The following is a 24,744-nucleotide window of genomic DNA, read 5'->3' as shown; positions in this document are numbered from 1 at the left end:
TATATATATATATATATATATATATATATATACACAAGTTTATAAAATATAATCACAATTCAATTTAATTTATCAATTCATCGAATTATTTTCAAAATAAATAACAACCAAATAAAAAAGAATATTAAAAATTTACTTACCATAAAATCTATATAAGTTAAACTTAGAAATATAATTAGGTTTGTTGCACAAACGGTCAATACAGCCTGTAAGTTCTTTTATTGAAGTTAATATCAGTAACCGTAATCGAAATAATCAAATTAGGCTTCAGTATAGGACAAAGGGTCACATTGATATAAATATATAACAACATTAAATTATACATTAAATTATACTGCATTCTCATGAAACTAACAATTTAGCTTGAGAATAGTTATAGAAAAAACGATTGTAAAAGCACAACTCTCACCGTGAACTATATAAAAAAACGAACGCATCGTTAGAAAACAGAAGATCTGGCGTCATGTTCACTCAACAAATATTATGGTACAGTCGGAAAAAAGGCAATAATCCATTGGCTTTGGTATTTTCTTATTGCGGTGGGTATAATGTGATAATATTTCGTACTAATATTTAATCAGTAACTATAAAGAGTATTAGATAGTCAATCTTAACTGATTCGCATTATCATTCGTTACTTAGCGGATTGTGATGGTTTACAGTACGTTTCGAATGATTTTTCCACTCAAAGTATAATTTGTAAAATACTTGCACATAGTATCATGTATACTGTATGCATATTATTTAATAAACGAGTACAATGTTTTTTTTTTTTTTAATGATTATAGGAATGAAGAATATGAATACCTTGAGATGTTATATCATTTTCTTCCGATTTCGTTAAATTCTTTTTTCATAGTAGAATTATTGGTATATATCTAGAACTGACGTCGAACCATTAAATACTCGTGTATTATTGTACACTTATTATTCGTGAATATATCGAACATCATTGTCATATTATTATTATTAAAGACGTTCGTGTCATGTTAATAACGTTTAATAATGANATAATAATAATAATAATAAAAATAATAATTATAGCAATAATAACTCGGAATTCAAATCCCAAAACCATCTCACTCATTCTCAAAAACGAACTTCTGGGAAAGACTTTTTTTTTTGTTTTGTTTTAAACTCATACTTACTCGCGTGCGTTTTTAAAGGAACATCAAACTTGTTTGTTGCAAACATTAGACTGATAACATGTTGAGAAGAAATATTCCTTGCAATAAATTACAAATCGTCCAACGTACAAAATCATTTTGTTTTTATTCTCTCTCGTTCGCTCTCTCTCTCTCTCTCTCTCTCGTTCGCTCTCTCTCTCTCTCTCTCTCTCTCTCTCTCTCGACGAAAAATTGCTTAACCTCGAAATTATTTTTTTTTTTTTTTAAATGTTTTTTCGATGTATTTTCTCGCTCATACATTTCTCGCATCGTTTTTCAATCGTCGTTCGATGACTAGAAACATCGTTTCGCGGGTCATTTGGTAAAAAAATTATGCGAAAATGGAAAATAGTCGTAGAAAAAATAAACTCGGCCCGAGAATAGCATCAAACCTTTCATATGCAACTAAATTCGTATGTTTCGTTTCATATTAAGGAGTGATGCTGTTCGGCTTTCCTTTATTTTTGGGTACAGTAACTAACACACTTCGTATCCTTACGATTTGGGCGGAGTAACTGGTCAATGGAAAGTCAGTGGCAAATCTATGCGTCTGGAAATCTTACTCAAACACGCATGGATCGTAAAAAATAAATATTTCTTCGCTGCTAAAAACTCTCTTGTTCTTTATGATACCCTGAATAGCAATTAATTGGTTTGTTCAGTGCTTTGCGCTTGCTTTTCAATTTTCCTTGCGAGCTCGGGACTCATATGAGGATGTGGGAACGGTAACACTGGTTTTCTAAGGATCGTTGGCTTCACTTTTATTTGTGGCTTGAACGAAGATACCTGACTACCACCTGTTAAGTGCATATCTGCAAATTTTGCCGCTATCTTAGGCGTTGAACGTGGTGGAAGGGGTGATCTTAAGGACATCGAATCTGAAATCTGATTAGAACTAGTCGACCTAACGATTTCTTCGGATTCTTGTTCGGGATCATGCTCGGTTTCTATACGTTTCAATTTTGATGCATCTGGATTGGACTTAGTATTCTTTTTTAAAGTGCATTGATTTTGTTTGGCAAATCTTTCTGCGGCTGTACTCATATCAGGAGATTCGGGTCCCCCTGTTGGCGATGTGGCTGCTTCGGTACGAGATGGCTGTGTGGGAGTTTCTTCATCAGAACTGCTTAGACTGCTTGATGAAGCTGATTTTTTGCTTGCATCTTGTGCAGATAACGGCAGATCCATCACAAGATCTGGTGTATGTTTTTGACGCATTTCACGGAATTCTTGAGAAGTGCGAAAAATTTTATGATTTGGAGGTGCAGGTGGATTCAATTGTGTCTGCGATGTTGCTCGTCTCTGCCAAAGTTCTCGATTTGCTGAAAACGTCGGTTGTTCCTGCGGTTCCTCCTCTTGAGAGATAATGTTGCTAGTTTGGACAGAATTCGTTGTTTGTTGTACAGTATCGCCCATACTCTGAGATTTCCAATGTTGTTTCCTGCTTGTTCCACGCTTTGTTCCACTATCCAAGCTCATCAAAGAAATACGTTCTGTTTCTTCGCTATCTTCGTTACGTTGTTGTTGTGACGATTCACTAAATTCTAATATCTTCTCATTCTCCGTGTTATTAGTGATAATTACTGACATAGGATCTGTACGATGATCGGTAACGAAGATATGTTTTTCTTTTTCAGGTGTTGATACTTTTGCCATTCGAGATGCGCATTCCTGCAAGTAGTTTGATTGTGTGAAATAATTATAAATTGTAACATAGACGTTTTAAGAAAGCATTTATGATGAAATGTTTTGTTACAGTAAATAAAGAACTAGTAATATTTTCCAAATTACCAACCATGTTTGTTGCAATGAAATGTAAATTATTTTCTGTGTTGTTATTGCTATGTAGTGCCCTGGAATTTTGTCAAAAACTGTTATTTTTTTTATAACACATAATTTATATTTAATAATTTATAAGAACCTATAATAAAAATATATTTATAACAAAATGTATTTATCAATATAATAAAATAGTAATTGATTAAATGCTAAATATAAATTATTAATTTAACACAGAAAATTTTTTATTTATTAAAATAATTGGTACATTAAAAAAAAGTAAAATTATAATATAAATAATAATGTTGTTTTCTAGATCTCCTAGATGATCATTTTCATTTTTCATTTAAATGAATTTTTTATTTTTAAAGTGATTATTAAATAAATAACAATGAATTTAATTATTATTATATAACAATTGTTTAGTTATTAATTTATATTTTTTTATTTTTACTAACATTATTTACTAAAATAAAATTTCAAATTTCAATCATATATAAAAATAATTCATTAATTTTTGATGTTTTTAATAAATGACACAAATTGATTTTCTATTATGTAAATTAGATAATTTTTTAATTTATATAAATGTAATCATTCGAATAGTTAAGATAAAGATATAAAATATTTTATAAAATTTCAATTTTCAAACACCTTAAATTCAATTTTATTATTTTTTTATTTTTTTTCTTCTTTATTTTTATATTTCACAAAAAAAAATTAATTATTAAACCTTCTAATCTAGAATACTTCTTAGATTTATCTAAAATAATTTGCAACATTCAAACATGTATACAAGAGTATAAGATATTATAAGATATAATATGATTAAAGTGAATCTTTCTGCATGCATTAATATGAAAATAAAGAAATGAATAAAAAGAAGTGCATAAGATCAATATTCATACCAAAATAGAATTAAAAACTGCTCGTAAAACTGACTATGAGTAGGATGAATACAAGCAGGCAAACATGTAAACATGACAACAGCCTTGTATTGATACCTATCTGTCTACAGATGTCAACGACAAAATTAATTATTAATTGATCTGAGGGTGAGACACTTTGTTTACTCACCTAAAGCCAAAAGAATATCCGCTGGATAAGTAGACTCTGCGAGTAGCATTCCATTTTGGTTTCATCTATAGACTGAAATTGTTTTACAGAATGCTAGGATTCACAAACCAACTGAACTGTTAAACAGAGGCACTCCTTCAACGAAACGAAAAACACAAACGACAGAACCACACGACACTTGGCAGCAGTTTTATCGAACAGTTTTTAGTCCGTTTCGCCCACTACCTATGTACGTGAAACTTTTCTTGTCAACTAAAGGCTGACTAAACGTATATCTGGAAAAACCATCCCAACTATTAACATTGAAAGTCGTAATCATTACAAAAAAGAAAAAAATGACGCAAGACAACAAAAAAGGACATAGGCGACACAAGACAAAGAGACCAAGGCACATGCAGCAACAAACATGTATATATTTCTATTTTATTTACAAATATATTGTACAAATAATTACAACTAATTGAGATTTCGAAGTAAATTAAACTTAACATAATCTTAAGTTCACGTTTTCTATTTTAAGTTTACAATCAAATGAACCCAACAAGATTAATAATAAAAAAAAATCAAAAAATACTTGTTAAATAAAGAAGAAATTATAACGATTCTAATTTTTATGTATAAAATTTTCATTTTTTGAATTAACATATGATTATTATTTTCATGTATTTCTATTTAAATAAATAAGAAATTTTATAACAGATTGTGGTTTTACGAAAAGCAATGCTGCTTTCTAGATGTATGTGATGTACAGGCAATAAATCTGCATTTTTAAAACGGCAATGTGCATTCCTTCGCTGCTACTGCATTAAGGAAAACAGATTATAGCACAATAGCCATGCACTTGTGCATAAAAGTTCAAAATCTTCCGAGTGCATTATAGAAAATGTACAAGCAAACGAATGTATGAAAAGAAAAAAATCGAATAATTATACTAAACAGTAGTTTCCAGTACCTCTCGACTGATGATTGGTTGTGTTGACGAGATGCAAGGGACATTTGTCACGACTGCTGGGATAACACCGCTGTTACTGCTATTTTCTGTTGCAATCGTGGTAGATTGCATATCAGATGTAGTACCAGGAGGCCAAGTATTTGGATTTCCAGATGGTCCCATCAGTGGTGAATTGTTACTTGAAAGAACACTGTCGGCAGAGCTAGAAGTCCTTCTTCGCATTGATTCTTCGCTGGATGATTTCAGGAGTTCTTTTTCACGTTCTTCGTCCCTAAACAAAGAATAGAGGCCTTTATAAAATGATATTATATAAAAAAAAATAAGATTTATTTGCATGATAAGCAGTCCTAGATTTATGAAGAAGCTTTAGCTTTATGTCTTCAAGAATTAAGCAACAAATTGTAATATAATAAATATTGATTTAAATTTTATAATAATAGTATTAGAAAACTTCTTCCGCAATATTAGTTTATATAAAAAACATTGATAATCATAATTTTCTGAATTTTTAACATATTATTATCTTGAAGATTATTAATGAATATTTAATTTGTCAATGGTATTATTATAATTTAAATAAAAATACTGTTAATGTTAAATATGTATGTACATTGCATGAAACAAATGAAATCATTTCAACATTAGTTTATAGAATATGTTGAATATTAATCCTGTTAAGTAGAATGGAATAGAATATTATTTTATTACTTTATGACATATTACTTACTTAATAATATTTGTGAATATTTAGAAATGTGTTAGTAAGCATATAAGAGGAATACTTATTGAATATTTTTATTATTATTTTCTCTTTTAGAAAAATGCTAATGAATAGTAATAATACAAATTTTATTTGAAGTATCAAGGAATATAGTAAATATTTATATTTATATTTATGCCTAATATATATCTTTGTAAATTAAATTATTCAAAATTTTCTTAAATTAAATGATTCAATTAAATTTTTTAAATTATATTTTTTCTAAATATTTAAATTAAATTTTCATGTAAAGATGAAATTGAAATTAATGAAATGAATGACAGAAAAATTTTCTTAACACATTAAAATTAATTATAACTCTATACTTTCTTACTCCATGTTTAATTCTTTCCATAAGAAATATCCTATTTTGAAGAGAAATCATCCATATCCCGAATATTTTCATAAACGTCAATTCAATAATAACAAATTCAAGATATAAGATAAAATTAAGTAACATGGAAAGGATTAAAAAAGAAAAAAGATTCATTCGCGAAAACTAAAATAAACAAGCATTTCTAACAGAGTAACCTAAAGAAGCTTTTCCTTTTAAAAAGCAAGCACAATTGAATTCATCCGAATTTCGTTCCCTCTGGATTTAATAAATTTAGCCACTAAATTCAATAGAAGGCATTCTCGAAGGAAATAATTCACCACTGCGTGATTAAGTCTCACTTACTTTATTTTGATCATTATATATTTATCGGGAATAAGCCCCTCTCTACCGGCCAAGGCACCTCGCCACCAGTCATTACTGACTTGTGTGTATAGAGTCAAGGTATCTCCCTTTTTGAAGCTTAACTCTCTTTCGGATCTTGCATTGAAATCGAATTGCGCTGTGGCTTCAAGGTTTTCTGATTCTGGGAATATATAAAACGAACGTAGATCGCGTTTTGTTGGATTCCGGACAACTAATCAACTATATCTGACTTTACTCACCATCCTCGGATGGATACACTTCAGAATCCATATCTTCCTGGGCTTGATCTGTCGGCGAGTCTCCTACATCTCTGCATTAAAAATTTATTTTGATAAAAAATTATAAATTGAGTATATAAAATAAACAGAATTTTCATTTTAATATGATATGCATACTTACACGTCATCAGGTTCTCTACTGATGTATTTTTCATATTGAGTACCTCCAATGTCTTCTGGAAATATTTCTTCGCAGAATGTGATAATATTCTTGATAAGTTCATTTACTTGATTTTGATATTGTACTTGATCCTTATCTTCTGGAACAGGTACTAATGTGGGACCAAAACAAATTGCCAAATTATATGGATCCATCATATTTTCATCCGAAAATTCTGAAAGACTATTAACAGAATTAAAAAAAAAAAATTAATTTATTTTGGAGTAATGTAAAATGCTATATGAAAAAATATAAAAATAATTATAACAAAATGGATTCAAAAACAAATTAGATATAAACAAATAATGCTTTTTAAAATCTTAATTTTTATTTTAATCTTTATTTTATATTTTATATTATATTATATTTTTATTATAAATTTTAATTAAAAATTAATAATATACTTACTGATTGAGAAAAGCAAATAGGTATCGCATTACTATGACAACTGGTCTTGGAAGACTGGAAATCAATTCTTTCATCTTGTTAACGAATTCTTGCTTTGATTCTAATTGCGCTAGTTCCATTAAATGTTCAAAATAAATAATAGGAAACAATGGTTCTCTCAATTCTCTCAAATAGAGCTTCAATACACCAGCAACACTGTTTATATCTGATGCATCTGTGACATCAGCCAATGGATCTTCTCCTCTCTCAAACCATTCTCGGAAATTATTAATTTCTACCTGGGAGCCAGAGACTCGAAAAATACCTTGATGATGAAGACCATACAGATTGATCACTCTGATACAGCTTTTCATGATTAAAGGTATTTCTTGATTCGTGCTTTCTAAATATTCTTCTAATGAGCCACCAAATAATTTTGGTTGACCATTCATTTGCAATCTACCAATTCGTTTTCTTCGAGCTTGTTTTTGTTTCGTTGTTGATATTGATGGATTTGGGCTAGCAGTAGAACCATCCAATAGGCTCTGCCGAATGTATTCTTGCTTTGCATCTAACCTAGCTATTCTTGAGGTTCCAAGAAGATATTCCCTGAATTTCTGTAAAATATCAATAAAAATTGATGTTATAATTGATATTTCTTTGAAATAAATATTATTAAGCATTATATGTTTTTTAATACATTGATAACAAGATAACAAGATAAAAATTATCTTAATTAAATTTATATATGTATTTATTTATTTATTTATTTATCTCAAAAAATTTATCTAATATTAAATTTTTTAAATTTTCATTTAATGTCAAATGATGATGTTATTAATATGATGTAAAAAAGAAAGTAAAGTAATATATTATATAATATTAAATTGTAATATTATAAGTTAAATTATAATAAATATATTAAGTTGAAATAATATTTTATTCTATATTAATATATTATTCTAAAATATCTTATTAACTTTAATAAAATTAATATTAATTAATTAAATTATATATTCGCGGATAATTACATAGTAATTTTCAGTAAATATAACATTTAATATATAAAATTATTTTCATATTTTAACTGCTTAAACTTAATAATTATATATATTTATTAATTGAATCAAAGTTACCGTGAGGTAGAATTCTTCAGTTTCCTGTCTGTCGGCTCTAAGTTTGATTTGCACGGTTTCCGGTGGTCTGGAAGTGGGAACAGCGTTCTCTCCAAAATATCTTGAACAATCGTAGTCTTTTGCAGTTAACATTTCCAATAGACTAGCTTCTGCTGTTTCCAATGTTTTCCAAACTTCTTCAGATTCTGTTCTCAAGGAAGTTAATCTTTGTTGTAATTGAGCCAATCGTTGTTCCATCTCAGCATGCAACAATTTTTGAAGTTCCGGTTCGGGAGTCTATAAAAAAAATATATATATTATATAAATATATATATATTTAATAATATTATTAATATAATATTATTAATAATATTTATTAATATCAAAGTCTTGAATATGAAAGAAGAATATAATGGAAGAAACTGTATATCATTTTCTTTTTTTTTTCATTTTTTGTTATGAAATATAACAAAATATAAAATACTAAAATATAAGAAATTATTACTTTTTTGTAGTTTGTGTTAAAATTTCTATTTAGAATTTACATCTATATATCTATATAACATATAACATATATATCTATATAATACATAAATTTAATATAAATGATTACAATGATTTTTAAGTTCCTTTTTAATAGATAAATTTTTATTACTTCATACATTTTATATTTATATTTATGCTAAATAATATCTTTTGTGATTATAGATATATTAAATATTTAATACTTTTAATAATATATTATTTATGATATACATTTTTATTATTATGATTCAAATTGTTTATGATTCAATGATGATTAAAAATTGGAATAATTTATATAACAATTTATATAACATACTTCGAGTACCTCATCCCCTCGTTGTCCTTGAAATTCGAACTTCTTAGGAATCATGAAAGCAGCATGATGAGATTCCAGAAATCTTTGTTTATCCGCCCTCGAGTCTAGAGCACCAACACAAGCAGCCAATTGTTCAGCACCAGATTGTAGTGAACGTTGTCTACCTTCCTCTGCGCTACAATGCATCAGCAAAGCTCTGGCGATACAATTGTGAAAACCGAAATCCATACACTGAAAAAATTAAATTATACAATTATCTTCACACAAGAGAAAATGTGAAAATATTGATTTTTTTAAATAAAATATACAAAAATTAATCATTTCTTTTTGAAATACATAATAATAAATTCTGATTAATTTCTTATTTATTTATAATTATTATAAAGATACATATTTTTAATAAAAACTAACACTTATTGAACAATTTTTTGAAAATAATTAAGAAAGCCGAGATTACAAATAATTAATTTTTAATAGAGAATTTTTAGAATATTTTTAGAGTTAACCGATTCAGTAACCTATTATCGAGTAACGTATATGGTATCAAGAAGCCTATATTGTGCTCTTTTAAATCGACTTGTAGTTCACAAATATACATTCGATCATTTTTCATGTTAAAAAGCTTTTTTTTCATTGTTGTAATAAACAGTGCAGAACAATAAATATACAATAGCGTGAGAGTAACGAAAATTCTTTTTTGCTTGGTAAATATATTCTGTAATAATTGTTACAAAATTTTATATTGTTGGCAAAAATTTATATCGGTAATCTGATTGTACCAACATTTGATATAATACTAATTTTCTTATTAGTTTCTATCATTAAATAGATTGTTACGAGTATATATATATAATATGTATTAATAATGAATCGTTGTGTGATATTATTTTAAAATAAAATATTATAAAAATATTATTTAATTTATTTATTCAAGCAAAGTAGAAATTCAGAATTATTATTTTTCTATCATTGCGATATTTAGTATGATATTAAGATAAAATTAAAAATTTAAAACTATATTTCTTTCTTCAATTTCTTTTTGACTTAATTATATATATATTTTTTTTCAACTTTTTATTTCTTGATATTCTTTCAAAAATGAAGTAAATATAATAAAGTATCTTTTTATAATTAAATATTTTAAACTTTGATATTTTGAAATTGAATTTTGATTAAATATTTTTATTATAAAGAATATTTTATATAATATAGAGAAATTATTCTTTTATAACTTACATCGATAAGATCCGAAAGATCATCCACGAAATACTTATGTATTGTCGTATTGGATGCTTCAAGACATAAAATGTACTCGTTTCTTGCTTTCAACGCTTTCAGCTTCGCCTCTTGATATTTAACTTTCCTCTGAACAAAATAAAAAGTATACATAAGTTTAATCAATATTGCAAAAATTTCAATTATTACATTATATATTATAATTATTCTATTTGTATTTCTTTAAAAATTATCTAAAAACATTCATCAAAAGAACAAACATATAAACTATATGATAAAACATATTCTCTAAAATCGATGGTAAGATAAGAAATTTGACAGAGAGATGAATGAAGTCGTGCTTTATTCACCTAGGGAATGCATACTGAGAGGTCTTAGTTCACGTATTCTCCACATAAAAAGAACATGAAAAGTATGATGGAAATCGATACTAGCGTGTCTTGAAGTATACTCGACCTCGTCAGGGTCATAGAAACAGAGGAAAAGAAAAAGAGAAAAAGAGAAAAAGAGAAAGGAAGAGGGATAAAGGAAAGAAAGAGAAAAAAAGCTTAGCAGAAAATAAAATTGAAAAATATGGGCGAATATACTCTCGGATATCCGGTCTTTATTTTAGCCCACCTTGTTCACTTCCTTTTCCATGAGTTTATATTTTTTGCTGCGCGCGAGTTTCTCTGGAGGAGCATTTGCTACCTCGAGCTTGCTACGCTGCTGTTCCGCGACGCGAAGCTTCGTTTCCGCTTGCCGTGACCCGGTCTGGTATGTCTGATACGTTTTCATCGTGGTATGCAGTTCATCCAATACTCGAAGAATTTCCTCGTGCGTCTCATAACCTATTTCACGGCACTGAAATCAATCATTCGACTATTATTTTTAATGATTCTGATTACGCGCATCTTATATTTTGATTTTGGATTGGATTCAGCAGTAACTTATAAAACTTATAAAAAGTAATAAAAAGTATTAAATTAAATCCAGAACTGTTTTTTTTTAAAACAATAAATATAATTAAAAGTGAATTAATCAAAAAATGATAAAATCAGTCTTTAATAATTTCAATTTCTCAAATATTCATTTATTTTTGAACATTCTTTTATATATATTTTTTAATTATAAAAAATATATTGTAAGTATATTTTTAATATTTCCAATAATATTTATTGACATATACTCACACGTTTGTATATCCGTTGAACATCTTCCATCACTTGATTAAGACGACCAACAAGGTGTGTGCTATATACTTCTGACAAAGCTGCATGATCTCTGCTTAAGGATTTAGTCTCGTTGATGAGTTGCTGCCAGCAAGCATAGCTTGAGAATAGGGGCCACTGTTCTCGCCTAGGAATTGCTTACTGTTAGCTAAATTGATTTACTTCAAAGCATTAATTGTATATATTAATTATATTAATTGTTTTTCTCTGTTTATAAATTTTCTTAAGTTTGAGAATTTATTTTTAAAATTAATAAATAAGTTCATAAGTTGAAGATCAGATCATGGAATTTAAAATTTTGAAAAAAGATGATCATGATTATTGATTACGAATTTAAAAAAAAAAAGAAAGAAAAAAATAAAGAATAAAATAAAGAATAAAGATACAGAATAAATACGTACTTTTGCTTTTGCTCCTTGTGTCTGAGCTGTATGCTTCTGGCCAACTTGTCGAGAGACTTGCTGTAATCGAGCTCGAGCTCGGCTCTCTTTCGAAAAAAATCCTGAAGCTCCGCCACGATGGCGACTTGGGCCTCCATCCGGATGTCGAGACATCTCAGCTGTTCGTTCAGCTGCAATCGTATGTCTGAAAACAGGATAAAGATGCCAGATAAAAATTTTCTATTGACTCATTAGGTTAGGTTCGTTTTTCGTTAATCAATCGATCGATCGACCGACCATTCGATTCATCGCAAATCGCGTTTCGTGTTACGAACGCATTTATTATCGAGGAACCAGTCTCGATTCGATCGTGCTCTGCTTTTTTACATATTTTATCCTACATTTTTTTTTTAGGAATAATAAATGTAAAAATAATAATATTAATTTAACAACATTAATTTATCAATATTTTTCCAATTTATAGGTTGGATTAGATTCTATATACAGATTCAAAAAAGTATTTGCTAATTCAAAGGGTTCTTAACTTTTTTACCATATGATTCAACATGTTAATTATTAAGTCAAATGTTTATAATATCATTCAAATATTTATAAAATACAATTTTTAAGAGTTTAATAGACTGATATTTCATTATATTTTATATATATCTTATATATTACATATTTAAATCGACAATTCTCAAATTTTCCAAAAATATTATTATAAATAGAAAATATTTATTATATGAATATTGATTCTTAATCCTATTGAAATTTTATTGTTGTTAAAATAAAATTACAAATTTACAAAAATATTTTTAAAAAATAAAAATAGAAAAATATTAAAGAATTGAAAATAAATATATTCCATATTTTTCTATTTTAATTTCTTAAAGATCACTTCGAATTGAATTTACAATTGTTATGTTATACTGATATTTAAACTACTTTAATAATTGCAATTAAATACCAAGGATAAATATTATGTACATTTTTAAAACAAAATAAACTTTGTAATCTACATTATATAATATAAAATAAAATAAATTACACTTATAAATTTATATTTTTCAAATTTAAAAAATTTAAAATATAAAAAATAAAAATTGTATTATAAAATATCAGAAATTAAATACACATAATATCTTCATTTTATTTTTTAATTTGAATTAAAATAAGATACAAAAAATATTTCAAAATTTTGTGAAACAAACTTTAAAAAGAAAAATGTTCCTCTAACTTTTAATTTATACAATTTTTCTGAGAAGATACATATTGGGGGACAAAAAATATAATTCCTGAAACTGTTGAATGCTTTTAGGAAGTTGTACGAAACCCGATAGTAGTGTCTCATTAAAACAGGGGAAGCTACTATGTGCAATCACATATGGTGCCGACTCTGGTTCCAAGAAAGTAATATAAAAAGAGGGAGAGAAAAAGGAAAGAAACTGTTTTCTTGTTGATCTTTAAGTCTTCCCATACAAAAGTTGCTTAATAATTTTTTTTTTTTTCACTCCATACAAAAACGTGGGACGTATCGATTTTTCTCTGGTGTGATTCATTCCCCAAGTGGCCACGAGACTTTCGACCCCTCCACCATTAAGGGTAGGAATGGCATGAATCGACGACCTACGCCCCTAAGAACGTAAATAAACGCACTATGTTGTATCGGGTGGTTCAAAAGTAACGATAAAATTTAATTAATATTTAATTAAAGAATTAATTTTTTCCATCTCGATTATGATAGATTTTTGATTATTGTATTGATCATTTGGATAAATTCAATGATAATATATTAATTCGTTAATGATAATTTATAATTAAATTAGATGAGTAATTAGATATTAACGAAAAGAGAGAAAATCCTGAGAAAGATAAGATTAAAATGAAATATATTTTATATTCATAAAATAAAATTCTCTATAATCATCTTAAACGTTTAAGAATATTTGACCATATACTGGCAAGTGAAATTAGGTTATACGCGCAACTGAAAAACGACACCAAATCTTCAGAACAAAGAGATCTGCATAGTTACAGGTTGATGACATCACTAGACGAGAGATAAGAATTTATATATGTAATATTGAATAAGAGCAATATATATTCCAAGAATTTTCTATGTCTGAATTTTATTTGAAGAAATATCAAAAAGAAAATGTTTAGAAAATGTTTTAGAAAATGAGGTTATATAGATTTATTAAAAGGATCTTTTAATCTGTTCTTTCTTTTCATACCTATCTTATACAAGATTTTTATAATTCTAGTTGGCGAACAAGATTTATTTTTAACTTTAATATATTTTATATTATTAAAAATCCATTATAGTAAGAGAAACAGAAATATTGACATCTTTACTTCAAATTATATCTATTTTAATAATAGTTGTTTGAACTTTCTATGTTCTATATGATTATCGACATATGTTACATAATCGAGTTTAATAATAATTATAATCTGTAGAGGGCGCATTCTAACGAGCTGCGTCCTGCATTCGTGATCATAGAAACTTTTAATTTTTTTCATGTACATAGTATGATATTTTTATCGTTTCAAAAGTACAGAGAATGGAATAAATCATCATAACAGATATAAAATTAATTTATTAATGTTTTTGATGAAAATTATATCGTATAATATCCCGTATTTATAATATCTTTTAAATAAGTAGAGTTTTAAATAAGTAGAGTTGTATGAATGAAGAGGTTATATTGATTTATATGAGTTAAAAAAAAAGATACGAATTTAAAAAATTGTTTAGAAAAAGATATAGAAAATTAAGTTAAACAAAATCTTTCTCATGTTAAATTTCTCATATTTCATGATATAATGAAAATACGCATTAAAATATTTCATTCGTATCGCATGAAATAGCTAATTGTGAGATATATAAAAGGAATAGATAGAATATTCGTATTCAAGATATTTTTTTCATAGACTTTAAAAATCAAAAAATATACATATTTATTTTTTTAATTAAATTGTTTAAAATTTGTATAAAATGAATATAAAATATTAATTATATTTAAAAATATATATTTTTTCCATATTGTTCCTTTAAAAACTTGTTATTGGTAGAAATACACGGATAAAATTGACAATCGTTCGAAGGACGTAACAGGATCCATTATATGACTGCTTGAAAGCTCATATGAATTGACAAGAGAAGTAATATCGATAGAATTGTATAACAAGTGACTGTAACGCTTATTGTGTGATTTCAATGGAATCACTTTGATAACTTTATTTTCACGCTGCGTATTTTTATACTAAATATATTTTCTATATATTTTTGTACTATTTTTCATGTTTTTCTTTTTTTTTAATAAATTGAAATTATTTTTACAAATGAAATTATTCTTGCAAATAAAAATATTTTACTCTTTTAAATTTATTTTATTACAAATAATTGGAACATTTTTCAAAACTTGCATAAATTTGAGATTTCAAATTAAATCATTTAGGTCGAATTTTTTGCATATAAATCAATAATTTCTGTAAAATGAAAATTGAAATCGATTCATATTTACAAATACAAAATAAACTTGATCCAATCTGGACAGCAGTCGTGGAATGAAGCACTTCGTCGTGCTTCTGACATATAATTAACATGTGCGATGCACATGTGAAATAAGATTTATCGTATTGTAGGTCACCCATGACCCATGCGACGTTATGATCACTTCCCATTTTTATCTAGTATACTGTATATATATTTTCTTTCATAAACGCAATGATAAAAAAATATTAGAAAATAAAAAGAAGTTGACTTTTAAAGTAATTATTAAAAAATAATAGTTATGAATATAAAATATATAAATTTTAAATGAATTAAATGTAGTTATATCTTGTATACTTTTATATAAATATAAATATATTAAAATTTTCATTCTATTAAAAACAGAATAATAATTATTATAATGTTGAATTATTTTAATTAATATTTTATTGATAATAATATAGCTCGTTTATAAATTGTATATTTTTTGAATTAATCATAAAAGTATTTATGATAAGTTTTACATAAAAAATAAATTATTTTATAGACAAAGATTTTATAGAACATGGAATCTTCAGAATTTAATATCTTTTACTATTATCTATAAAAATAGATATTTTTATGATATCATTGTTTTCATTTTGAATTATTATCTATAATATATCTATAATATTAATCTATAATATTAATCAATAGATTAATTTATCAATAAATATATTGATTATAAATATTGACTAGATGTATAATAGATATCTATCGACTATAGATTAAATTTGAATGAAATTTATTAATATAATCAAATAAATTGAAAATTTAAAACAATATATAAGAAAAATAATCGACATTGAATAAAAATATAAATTAAATTTCATATTATTTTTAATTCAGTTCAAAAATTAAATGATAATTAATTAAAAGCAGCAAGTATCGATTTAAGTTACAGAAACATAACTTATAAAAGACTGTAAGTGTATTCGTGAAAAAAATATTTATTGTAGCATAAATGAGAACGTTAAATTTACAAACTTTCTCTATGCCGCCTGTTATTTCGAATTTTCACAGAGCGTATCGAAAAATTGTAGTGCAACTGTACAAAAGAGATTACTTGTGTTAAAACAAGCCGAACATGGTACTGTTCAAAAATCAACTGATTGTTCAAAATTATTCAGATTTTATTCAAAAACAAAAAATAAATCATAACAACTCAGATTAAAGATCTTTAAAAAACACTGATCAAAAACATTAAATTAAAAACATTTTAAAAACATTAACTAAACTTTATTCACGAATATCATATATCATGCCAGGATCTGTTACAAATTCTCACATGAGAAGGCAATATTCATGCAAGATTTTATTCTCTTATAAAACGAATCTTACACGTATGTTTTTAACCTTTAAACATCTTTTCAATAGTTATAAACCTGTCTCATGTAAAAGGGTAGGGGTACACGTATAGAATAATTGTTTAAAAACGTTTTGTAAACGGCAACGCCATTTACCTTTCGTCAAAGCCTCCCATTCCTGTCGTCCAGCTAGCTTGAACATTTTTCCCCGTTCCAACTGTCCACCACTCTCTCTGGTCCACCGTCGATTATTCCTCGTGTTCACAAATCACTATTCCTTTTGTCCGTTTTTATCGCGTCCTTTTTTCGTTTTCTTGTGTTTATATTATATACACACGTGCGCGCGCGTGAAATAAATTCGTATTTTTATCAAATCACGAATACACACGTATTTTTTTCTCAAATTATTATTGAATAACTGCAATCAATGAGCTAACCATAATTCGATTACAATTCTTGGTAACTCTTGAAACACGCTGCTCGCATATGAACCGCTCGCTGGGATCTTTGACATTCCTTGGCTTCGAATGGCGAACTTGCATCTAGATTTCATTGATATTAGTCGATAACTATATACTATGCATTCTGAATGACATTAGGGATGATAGAGTGGACAGTACAGGCAAAGAAAGCACGAGAGAGACTATATGTATGTATAGTAGAGAATCTAATCGTGATATTGAGCTATTCATTGCAACGATGGATTGGCAAAAAATCGAGCGCCATCTCGTGACGATGATATAAGATAAATGCGTGTCATGAACGGATTATTGGAAAATGTAATAATGTTACGTAATAGAATGATAAAATATCTAACGAAAACATTGCTTTGTGGGAATAAACGTATAGAAATGAATCAAAGAATACAAATATATTCGATATTTTTGATATAAAAGATGATAGTTATATATAGTTAAATCTAGTCAGAATGATTGTAATTACGATGAATTAAATAATCATTATTATTATAAATAATTATAAAGATTGATAAAAAAATAAAAGAATTGTGAAAAATAAAACGTTTCAACAAATGTTATATTTAAATATATCATATATATAATTATAGTGTAATTATAATTGTTTTTTAAATGAAACTTCATTTTTATATCATAGTTGCAAAAAAATATTTTATATTTTTTTTTACATATCCTCTGTATAAGAAATATTTTAATTGTAATATACCAATTAATACTTAAAATGTTAATATATATTCTTTTATTTACTCTCTATTTGTACAATTTTTATCTGCACTACTTTGCAATTTCATGAAAACATTTCTTTTAATATTTCTTTCCAAAATTTTTGTATTTTTTCAAAAAATATGATTTTTCGAAAAAGAATTACAGAGTTCTTCAATCAATATATTATTAATTAATATGTATTTTAAATTATTTAATAATTCAAATGGATCAATTGTACATATTAAGAAACAGAAGTTAATACAAATTAATAATTCACTACATAATCATATTATTAAATATAGATAATAAAATTTTCATATAAATTTTCATATATCACAACAAAGAATTATGAATTAATATTGTAATAATAATATAATATAAATTACGATAATTTATATCAATTATTTCATGAAATAATTCATATAGATATACATAATATGATTTTATGCATAATATTCTACTCTTTATTATTTGAGGCAAGCACTTTCAATATGCAAAAAAGTGAAACATAGTTTTATATAAATATATATATATTCAAAATATTGAAATATATAGTTCATATTTTCTAATATTAGATAATATCACATCATTCATATTTTCAGAATTATCACCGCTATATCTTATATGACCCAGTTTATATAAATAGGGATAAAAACACGAATTTGTTATTGGATATTTAAATAGAAAATATAGAAATCTCTTATTTTTGCAATAGATTTTTAGCCATCGTTTATTTGTAATCTTTAAATATAATTTTCATTTTAAAGTGGAATTATATTAATTAAATTGAAAGTAATATAAATTTTTTGATATTAAAAATTATAATATTATATCCGTACAAGATAACTAGATCATAACAATCTTCAATCTAACTATTTTCAATATTTTAAAAAAATATTTTCACTTATATATATATAATATACATATTACTTCTATACAACTACTTTTATTTATTTTTTTATATAAAATATTATTATAATATTTTTTATTGCTATAATCACGTTATTTTAAACAATTATTTAAAACAATCAAATTTTTAGTTAAAATTTTTCAAAAGATAGAGAAAACATATTTTATCATAATCATAATTAATTAAGAATATATATATTTATGTTGATTATCAGCAAATTTTGTTTATAATTTCATAATATAATATTTTATTTATAAGATTAAATATTTCTGAGATTCTGCACTGTCTCTCACTGTTTTTCCTACACAATATGTATAACTTACACAATGTATACCTCAAATATACTAAAATATCCAATATACTTTTTGCTATTGTATTCTCGTGAATGATATCAAAGGGAAACGAATACACTTTCCTAACTAAATATGTATTAACATTTCGATGTATTGTTTTACGATCAGCAAAGCGTACAAAGGTCTATTTCGCATCATGTGCGAGAAAATTGAAAGCGCAGTGGCATAAAAATTCTAGCTCCTCTATACTCCCGTTATAACCTCAGAAAGGATTCCGTTAATAGAATGCAACCATGAATCTATATCTCTCTTACTCTATCGCTCTGGTAAACGATAAGTTGCCGGTGTTGCAAGTTTTATGCAAGCTTTGCAATTATCGGGCCCTGATAGGTTACAACAGATAACGGTTGCACGTTGTGCGTGAAAGTTCTCAAAGAACACGATCAACAACAACGTTCTCATAGCGTGATGGCCACGCAAAGGATTATTTTTAAAATTGCCGCTAAGAGATGACCTTAATAGGTCGTTTGTAAGATGACAGTGTCGAAATGAATTGTTATAAGATAGTTATTATTATAATATATAGGGAATGTTTTTTAACATGTTTAATTTCAAACACGCCAGAAATAATCAAAATAAGATAAAAATATTATTTAGATATTTGTATCATGTCAAATTTATTCAAGAAAGTCGATAGAATAGATAGATTTTTTTTGTTTTTAAAGAAAATAAATTTTGTACTGCCCTAACCTAAAAATTTTCCATTTTTTTTTTTATATTTTTTAATTATATTTTTTATATATTCTTTTTGATGAGATATTTTATAAAATTTAAGAATTATTACACGTAAGAATACAAAATATATTATCATTTTTTAAATATTAATGAGTTTTACAAATTTGATATATTAATAAATAATGATTATTTGTAACACTTGAGATTATTCTTTAAATTCAAATAATCTTTCATTAAATTATATTATTCCTACTTATATGTGTAATATGTGTTACATTTGTTAACATAGTGCTGGTCAGTTATTGATAAAGCAATAATAGTACTGCAAATGAACTGCTTGGAAAGAAAATAAACGAATATGAACGAAAACGTGTTATCAGGCCAATAATATTACATAACTTGCTAATAAAGAGAACTTGAATTAAAAAAATTAAATAAATTTTTTTTTATATAACAAATTGGACTCTATAAACATTTTAAGTTTTTATTATTAAAATTTAAACATAGCACGAAAGTATATTTAAATGAATTGTAATTTTTCTTTTCTCCTATATTTGCAAATAAACGAAAATAAACAAAAAAAAAAAAAAAAGAAATTACGATTTGATAAAATTTTCATAATTTTCTACTATGCTTGAATATTTTATATTTTATAGAATTTAAAGAAAAACTTTAAACAAAATAAACGTGGTATCGTAATTCGTTTAAACAATTTTATATATTTTTAAATTAATTGCACAAATAAATACATAAATATATACTAATTTGTTTTCCGTTCTTTAAAATGCGCATTCTCCAGAATGTATGCTTTATGATAATAAAATGATGTTATCGTTCTTTAAATAGATACAATAAGAAAATAAATTCTATTCAAAGTTCGAATTTCAAACATTTTCCTTCTTGAACACATGCGTCAATCTATGCGATTACAATTTAAGAGAGGAAAAAGAAAGTGCGGATGCACTGATGCGTTTAAAAAAAAAATTCGATTAGATATACGAGTGAATTCAGTTCAAGCATAAAATAGTTCTATCAATTTTTACCATCTTCCTTTAGGAAACAGTCATAATCCGGTCTAGTTTCTACAATCACTGTGTACACGTCAGCATTGAATAAATTTGACGAGTATACACGATCATTCAATCCATGTAATTTTGTCAACATAATTGTTTAATTGAATTATTTGAAGTGAGCAATAAATAGTAATCAAATAAGCATAAAATTTAGAGCAATGGAAAATAAATAAAAAAAGAAAAGTACAATTGCAAGTAGAAATAGATTGATGCGATTAAATAAAATGCAATTAATTAATAAATAAATAATAAATAATTAATAAATAAATAAAGATAATTTTTTTTATCTCCTCTGATCGATTTAATAATTCAATATGAACAGTATTTTCTGTTCAAATAAATAAATTTTTATAAAAAGGCATTTATCAAAATTTCATTTCTTATCTTAATTATCATCGCATAATCATTGATATATCGCAACAAATAATTAATATCTCGAGATATTGATTAATCGACTTTTTACGAGATGGCATATTTATCATTAGCACATAAGAAATAACGATTAAGCGGTGCAATTCTAATAATACGATCGTAAAACCAAGACCGGAAAAGGAAGTCGTACGTCTGACAATGGAGAAGATACACAGAATAAAATACAGAGTTTGGCCGTGAGTTTGTTCGTTCATTCGTTCGTTAACGAAGCGAACGCCCACAATTGATTGAGAGCGTTCGGACTGTTAGCACAATTGCCCTTAAATTGAGATGTAAGTACTTGCGACTATACGGTTTCGTTCCACGTTTCGAATCGACTCGAATCCTCGGTCCTATAGACTTACAATGTCCATCTATTGATCTAGGTCATCCTAAACTCGTTTAAAGTCCTGTTTCTAACGAGAAAGTATACATGAACTTGAGAAATCGACGATTTTTCTTCCGACGATAGTGATAAAACGATGAAAGAAATATTATGTAGGTTATGTCCGGATTGAATTTATGGTCGTACCATATTGTTCACGATTCCGAAATTCTATATTGAGAAAGTGAAAAGAGAAATAATTATTTTCTTGTTTACAAACAGCAACGAATATAATACAATAAAGATTGATATTGTTTATAGTTTTTAAGAGAAATTCTATCGTGAATAAAAAATCAATACGCAACTTATAACTTGCCAAACTGGAAAGTAATTATTATGAATCAATTAATATTTATAATATATGTGATTAATTCAGTCATCTAATTACTTGTTCCATTCGATAATTATTCTGAAAAAATTTTTCAGAAACAACCTGTATTCAATATTGGTTCTCCTCCAATTAATCGTTTCTACTCTTAACCAATAACTGGGAAGTTTTTAACACTGCCACGTTTGATTTTATCGCAATAGTAGTTTCGCGACCGGTAACACGATACTGTTCGTTCGAAATATAAACATATCTTTCGATGACTCAGTGGACTTTTATGCAACGGATGAGGAAAGTTCAGCAACAGCTGTGTCTCAAAAACTCTATTCCTACCACACCGTTGTTTACCGTTTCATTCCAGAACGAGACTGAACGGCCAATAATATTCCTTTCGAAAAGGTAGCATGCTTCGAAACGAAACTACAAAAAGCCACAATAAGTCGTGGTCCCGAACTTACACTCGTGCGAATAAGATTAATTTTCACTCTCGATCCATTCACTGTGTGCGGTATATTATTAGAAAAAGCGGAATCCTCGTAAATGTCACGCGTCTCTAACAACGAAACATCATTCGACAATTCTCGTCAAGCTTCACACAGTCACAATAATATATCTTGATGACCAATTGAACACATGAAATAGTCAATCTCACTTAACGCATAAAACAGCTTTGTTTTGATTACTGAACATACACTTGCTATGTGTATTCACAGTGAACGCGATCTAACATTGAAATAATTTAAGGGAGTTTGTTATATGTTCGATTATATATAGTGTATCGTATGCAATACAATGTTATATGATTAAATATAAGTAATTTCTCTCTGTTCACGAATTATAAAAGTTTACCGGATATCCTGCGAAAAAATAATAAACACGTGCTTCGAACACTGACCGACGCTGCTTCTATCCAACTAATGTCGACTGTTTTTTTTTTTCTACGATAGAGCGACTAGGACGACACAACGGTATATATACATATATATATATATATATATATAGAGCACACTGCACGATAGTGAAATTTACGAAAGGAAACTGCACACAAAACGAAACTCGATCGAAGATTGTTTCTTGCCAATAGCTGGCGTTAAATTGACTTGTTGTCTATAATGAAATTACCGATAAAGTTTGTATGATTTCGCAAATTCGATGAAATAAACAGAATTAGCAACTAGTTTAACAATTCTAAACAAATCGGAACGAGAGTTTAAGAACCGAATATCGATAGCAAATAACGGTCGTGTTTCGATGGCCACGAAGGTACTGCACATTGGCCGATCAGTCGAGTGGGACTTGGTCGCGTGAACTGACCAGTAAGGACAGGCAGTCGTTGCTTTGACTGTCGTTAAATTAACCACAATTACCAACGAGGCCTACACGCACGCGCCTTCCTCTATACGCCTACTATGTATGTATTGTCGTCGTTTATATGCATGTATGTATACATATCCGTCTTAACTTTGCTCACTCGTGTGAGTTTACACTTGCGCGAATGCCATTAAGTCAACGATATACGGTGATCTCAAACTGTTATTGAATAATACTGACGATTCAGAGGTGATTTATGGAAACAAAAATAGTACATTCAATGTTATGGAATCTATTTCAAAAATTTTTTTACTTTTATAGTTTCGAAAATTTTAACATAAAATAGAATATATTTTAAATTTATATTAAAATAAAGAATCATAAAGATAAAATAAAATATAATAAAATATTTCATATGAAAAAATAAGAAAAAAATTTTTTATTCGATTCTTCGAGAAAATTGATTTTAAATACGCAATAAGAATGAGTACATTCCATTATCGATTATCTATATCTAACTATTTATAAATAATGACAATAATATTGTTTTTATACAGATCATTCATTCTTTATTGTTCATTGTATTGCAAGTATTGAAAAAATATTCTTGCTGTATACATTATTATGTTCAACAAATTAAAAGTAACTAAATGGACTGTAATATGTTATTGCTTTTTAATCTTTCATATTTCATTCAAGAATATTTTGCTATTCAAAATATTTGTACACTCAGAGCAGAATATTTGATCTATATTTTATGATCTAAATTTAAATAAATCAATATTCATAGTTTAAATTACATTTTATAGATATGAATGTTTAATAGTGAACATTGGTCTGGCGTCTCGTAACAATAATACAAATATAATCGCGGTTAGACAAATCTTATCAAGAAGGATATCAGTATCAATACAACTCATAAAAACGAGCTTTTGTTTACAAAAAATAATTAGAGCAAAATAATTTTTTTTTTTAAATTAATTTTTTATATCTAATATATTTTTTTTTATAATATATATTTTTATACTCTTTTTATTCTATCAGGAAAAAGATTTTGCTCCTGTAACGAGTTCAATTTCAAGAGTTTAGATGGCGTTGAACAATATTCAGAACAATGGTGAAATATCTACGTGATTCAGTTCGAGCAAATTTGGGAGGAGAGGGATGAATGACAACAATTAACAAGTTAGTTGTCAATTACCACGTTATCATTCGCGATACCGTCACACG

General features: G+C 26.7%; 2 protein-coding genes and 1 long non-coding RNA gene across 13 annotated transcripts in view; 1 reads left to right on the top strand and 2 right to left on the bottom strand.

Annotated features, from left to right (window-relative positions):
- The window catches only part of LOC102673993 (E3 ubiquitin-protein ligase RNF123), a 6,422-nt gene extending 5,959 nt beyond the window's left edge, over nucleotides 1-463 (bottom strand). The window contains exon 1 of the mRNA XM_031511015.1: nucleotides 141-463. The gene's annotated coding sequence lies outside the window, so the exon portion shown is untranslated. The remainder of the gene's footprint in view (nucleotides 1-140) is intronic.
- Nucleotides 398-2,928, top strand: LOC116185782. The gene is made up of 2 exons (XR_004150691.1): nucleotides 398-539; nucleotides 2,804-2,928. It is a non-coding gene; the product is annotated as an uncharacterized LOC116185782 (long non-coding RNA).
- LOC102672710 (SLIT-ROBO Rho GTPase-activating protein 1-like) overlaps nucleotides 1,378-24,744 on the bottom strand; it is a 37,113-nt gene continuing 13,746 nt past the window's right edge. For 3 of the 11 annotated variants that reach the window (XM_006616831.2, XM_031511010.1, XM_006616832.2), the window contains 12 exons: nucleotides 12,064-12,247; nucleotides 11,624-11,789; nucleotides 11,070-11,294; nucleotides 10,452-10,580; nucleotides 9,216-9,446; nucleotides 8,396-8,671; nucleotides 7,281-7,876; nucleotides 6,834-7,055; nucleotides 6,674-6,744; nucleotides 6,414-6,594; nucleotides 4,975-5,245; nucleotides 1,378-2,837 (listed from right to left, as the gene is read on the bottom strand). In XM_006616831.2, the coding sequence (XP_006616894.1) occupies nucleotides 1,812-2,837; nucleotides 4,975-5,245; nucleotides 6,414-6,594; nucleotides 6,674-6,744; nucleotides 6,834-7,055; nucleotides 7,281-7,876; nucleotides 8,396-8,671; nucleotides 9,216-9,446; nucleotides 10,452-10,580; nucleotides 11,070-11,294; nucleotides 11,624-11,789; nucleotides 12,064-12,247 (3,578 nt within the window). In that variant the 3' untranslated portion in view covers nucleotides 1,378-1,811. Of the gene's footprint in view, nucleotides 2,838-4,974; nucleotides 5,246-6,413; nucleotides 6,595-6,673; nucleotides 6,745-6,833; nucleotides 7,056-7,280; nucleotides 7,877-8,395; nucleotides 8,672-9,215; nucleotides 9,447-10,451; nucleotides 10,581-11,069; nucleotides 11,295-11,623; nucleotides 11,790-12,063; nucleotides 12,248-17,043; nucleotides 17,430-21,463; nucleotides 21,483-22,551; nucleotides 22,792-23,052; nucleotides 23,072-23,325; nucleotides 23,547-24,744 lie in introns of those variants that run through there. The other 8 variants (XM_006616838.2, XM_006616836.2, XM_006616839.2 and 5 more) reach the window with 8 other exon arrangements.

This window comes from Apis dorsata, unplaced genomic scaffold, assembly GCF_000469605.1.
Source record: "Apis dorsata unplaced genomic scaffold, Apis dorsata 1.3 scaffold_279, whole genome shotgun sequence".
Lineage (NCBI taxonomy): Eukaryota > Metazoa > Arthropoda > Insecta > Hymenoptera > Apidae > Apis > Apis dorsata.
This window is presented reverse-complemented; position numbering and strand designations above follow the sequence as displayed.